Below are 2,870 nucleotides of genomic sequence, written 5' to 3'. Positions count from 1 at the left end.
ACTGACTGTACATCAAGAACACTGGCTGTACATCAAGAAGAACACTGACTGTACATCAAGAAGAACACTGACTGTACATCAAGAAGAACACTGACTGTACATCAAGAAGAACACCGGCTGTACATCAAGAACACTGACTGTACATCAAAGACAACAAGGTGGGGGTGAAGGGTTACATTAGAGGGAGAGGAAGGTCAGTGGGCAGAAGTGATACGATTGTGAGGGCCGGCTGGGTCCTGTTGTTGCTTCATGCTGTTGCTTCCTGCTGTTGCTTCATGCTGTTGCTTCCTGTTGTTGCTTCCTATTGCTTACTGTTGTTGCTTCCTATTGTTTTCTTTTGTTGCTTCTTGCTGATGCTTCCTGCTGTTGCTTCCTGCTGTTGCTTCATGCTGTTGCTTCTTGCTGGTGCTTCCTGGTGTTGCTTCCTGTTGTTGCTTCCTGCTAATGCCTTCTGCTGTTGCTTCTTCTTGTTGCTTCCTGCTAATGCTTTCTGCTGTTGCTTCCTGATTTTGCTTACTATTGCTTCCTCTTGTTGCTTTCTCCTGTTGCTTCCTGTTGTTGCTTCCTGTTGTTGCTTCCTGTTGTTGCTTTCTGCTGTTGCTTCCTGTTGTTGCTTCCTGCTGTTGTTTACTGTTGTTGCTTCCTGCTGTTGTTTACTGTTGTTGCTTCCTGCTGTTGTTTACTGTTGTTGCTTCCTGCTGTTGTTTACTGTTGTTGCTTCCTGCTGTTGTTTACTGTTGTTGCTTCCTGCTGTTGTTTACTGTTGTTGCTTCCTGCTGTCACCTACTACCACCTTTTCCCACCTATTGAAACCTGTAAACTACTACTACCACCCACCACATACCACCTATTTTACCACCTGCCACCTACCACCATCTACTACCACCGATTATACCTACCACCACCACCTACTACCACCATCACCTGCCACCTATACCGCCATCTACCCAACTATACCCACCACCACCACCACCACCACCTACCACTATAACCTACTACCACCTACCCACTCCCACCACCTGACGTACACCTACCCACCACCACCACCTACCACCACCTACCCACCACCACCACCTGACACTACTATCACCTACCCACCACCACCTAACTCTACCACCTACCACCTACCTACCACCTACCTACCACCACCCACCACCACCTCCCACTGCCACTCACTGCCACCCGCCGTCACCGATCGAGGTCTTATCACTGAGGCGGAAACACCCAATTTTTTATAAACTCACAGTCCTTTTTTATTTAGTTTTTGTTTGTTTGTTAATTGGTTGTCTTATTTGTTTGTTTGTTTGTTGTTTTTGTTATTTGTTTGGTTGTTTGTTTTTCGGTTGTCTTGTTTGTTTGTTATTTAGTTGTTTTATTGGTATGTTTGTTGTTTTTTCTTTGTTTGTTATATGGTTGTCATATTTGTTTGTTTGTTATATGGTTGTTTTATTTGTTTGTTTGTCTTATTTGCTCGTTTATTTGTTTCTTTGTTATTTATTGTTCATATTAATTGGGTTTTTCTTATTTCCTTGTTTGTTTGTTGTGTTCTTATTTGTCTACTTGTTACTTGTTTCTTATTATATCAGTGTCAGTATAGCCAAAACAAAGTTGTCAACTCAGTGTTAAGCCAGTGTAGCCAACTCGGTGTTAAGCCAGTGTAGCCAACTCAGTGTTAAGCCAGTGTAGCCAACTCAGTGTTAAGCCAGTGTAGCCAACTCAGTGTTAAGCCAGTGTAGCCGACTCAGTGTTAAGCCAGTGTAGCCAACTCAGTGTTAAGCCAGTGTAGCCAACTCAGTGTTAAGCCAGTGTAGCCGACTCAGTGTTAAGCCAGTGTAGCCAACTCAGTGTTAATCAGTGTAACCAACTCAATGTTAGTCAGTGTAGTCAATGCAGTGTTAGTCAATTGTAGCCGAAATAGTGTAACCAACTCAGTGTTAGTCAGTGTAGCCAAAAGTGTCAGTGTAGCCAACAGGGCCAAGCCTCCCCCCTATAATTTGCCAACCAATTAAGTCATTTTTACCCACAGCAAATTCCATAAATTCAAACCGAGTAATTACTGTATGTCTGTTGAGTCCTGCCGGCCCTATACTTTACCCGATATATTTCTGACCCGATATTCTTCACACGATGTAGTATCTGCTCCGATTTAGCTCACCAGATATATTTCACAAGATATATATCTAATTCGATATAGTTCAACCGATATATTTCACCTTCATATATTTCTGACTTGATATAATTCAACTGATATATTTCTGACCTGATATATATCTCACAAGATATAAATCTGTCCCGATGTAGTTCACCCAATATATTTCTGACATGAAATAGTTCTAACCCGATATATTTTAAACTCGATTTAGTTAACCCGATATATTTCTGACTCGATATATTTTTGGCTCGATTTAGTTAACCCGATATATTTCTGACCTGATATATTTTTGACTCGATTTAGTTAACCCGATATATTTCTGACCCGATATATTTTTAGCTAAATTTAGTTCACCCAATCTTGGCCAATATTCATCAATCTTTACTAATCTTTACCAATATTCATCACTCTTTACTAATCTTTACTAATCTTTACCAATCTTTACCAATCTTTACCATCATTTGCATATCTCTGGGGACGAGAGCTGTACCTGTCACTCATCTCTTCAGGTTACTGTCTTCCCCTGGCCCTCACTTAACCATTAATATGCTATTTTATATTATATTCTAAGTTCTAACCTTCTCATTCTTGGTATGTTAAGGTTAGGTTAGGCTTGGTTAGGTTAGGTTAGGCTTGGTTAGGCTAGGTTAGGTTAGGTTAGGCTTGGTTAGGCTAGGTTAGGTTAGGTGAACTCTGGTAATATCACTTTAATCTCTCC

The 2,870-nt window shown here is 41.0% G+C and overlaps 1 protein-coding gene across 1 annotated transcript; it reads right to left on the bottom strand.

Annotated features, from left to right (window-relative positions):
* Positions 1-301: 301 nt before the first annotated feature.
* Positions 302-2,653, bottom strand: LOC121872134 (chromatin assembly factor 1 subunit FSM-like). The gene is made up of 2 exons (XM_042374802.1): positions 2,598-2,653; positions 302-620 (listed from the first exon to the last, which is right to left on the bottom strand). Exons 1-2 carry the CDS (start codon positions 2,651-2,653, stop codon positions 302-304), a joined length of 375 nt encoding a protein of 124 aa, XP_042230736.1.
* Positions 2,654-2,870: the final 217 nt, after the last annotated feature.

This window comes from Homarus americanus, unplaced genomic scaffold (assembly GCF_018991925.1).
Source record: "Homarus americanus isolate GMGI-L3 unplaced genomic scaffold, GMGI_Hamer_2.0 scaffold52147, whole genome shotgun sequence".
Classification (NCBI taxonomy): domain Eukaryota; kingdom Metazoa; phylum Arthropoda; class Malacostraca; order Decapoda; family Nephropidae; genus Homarus; species Homarus americanus.
Note: the sequence above shows the minus strand (reverse complement) of the source record. Positions and strands in the feature narration are given on the sequence as shown.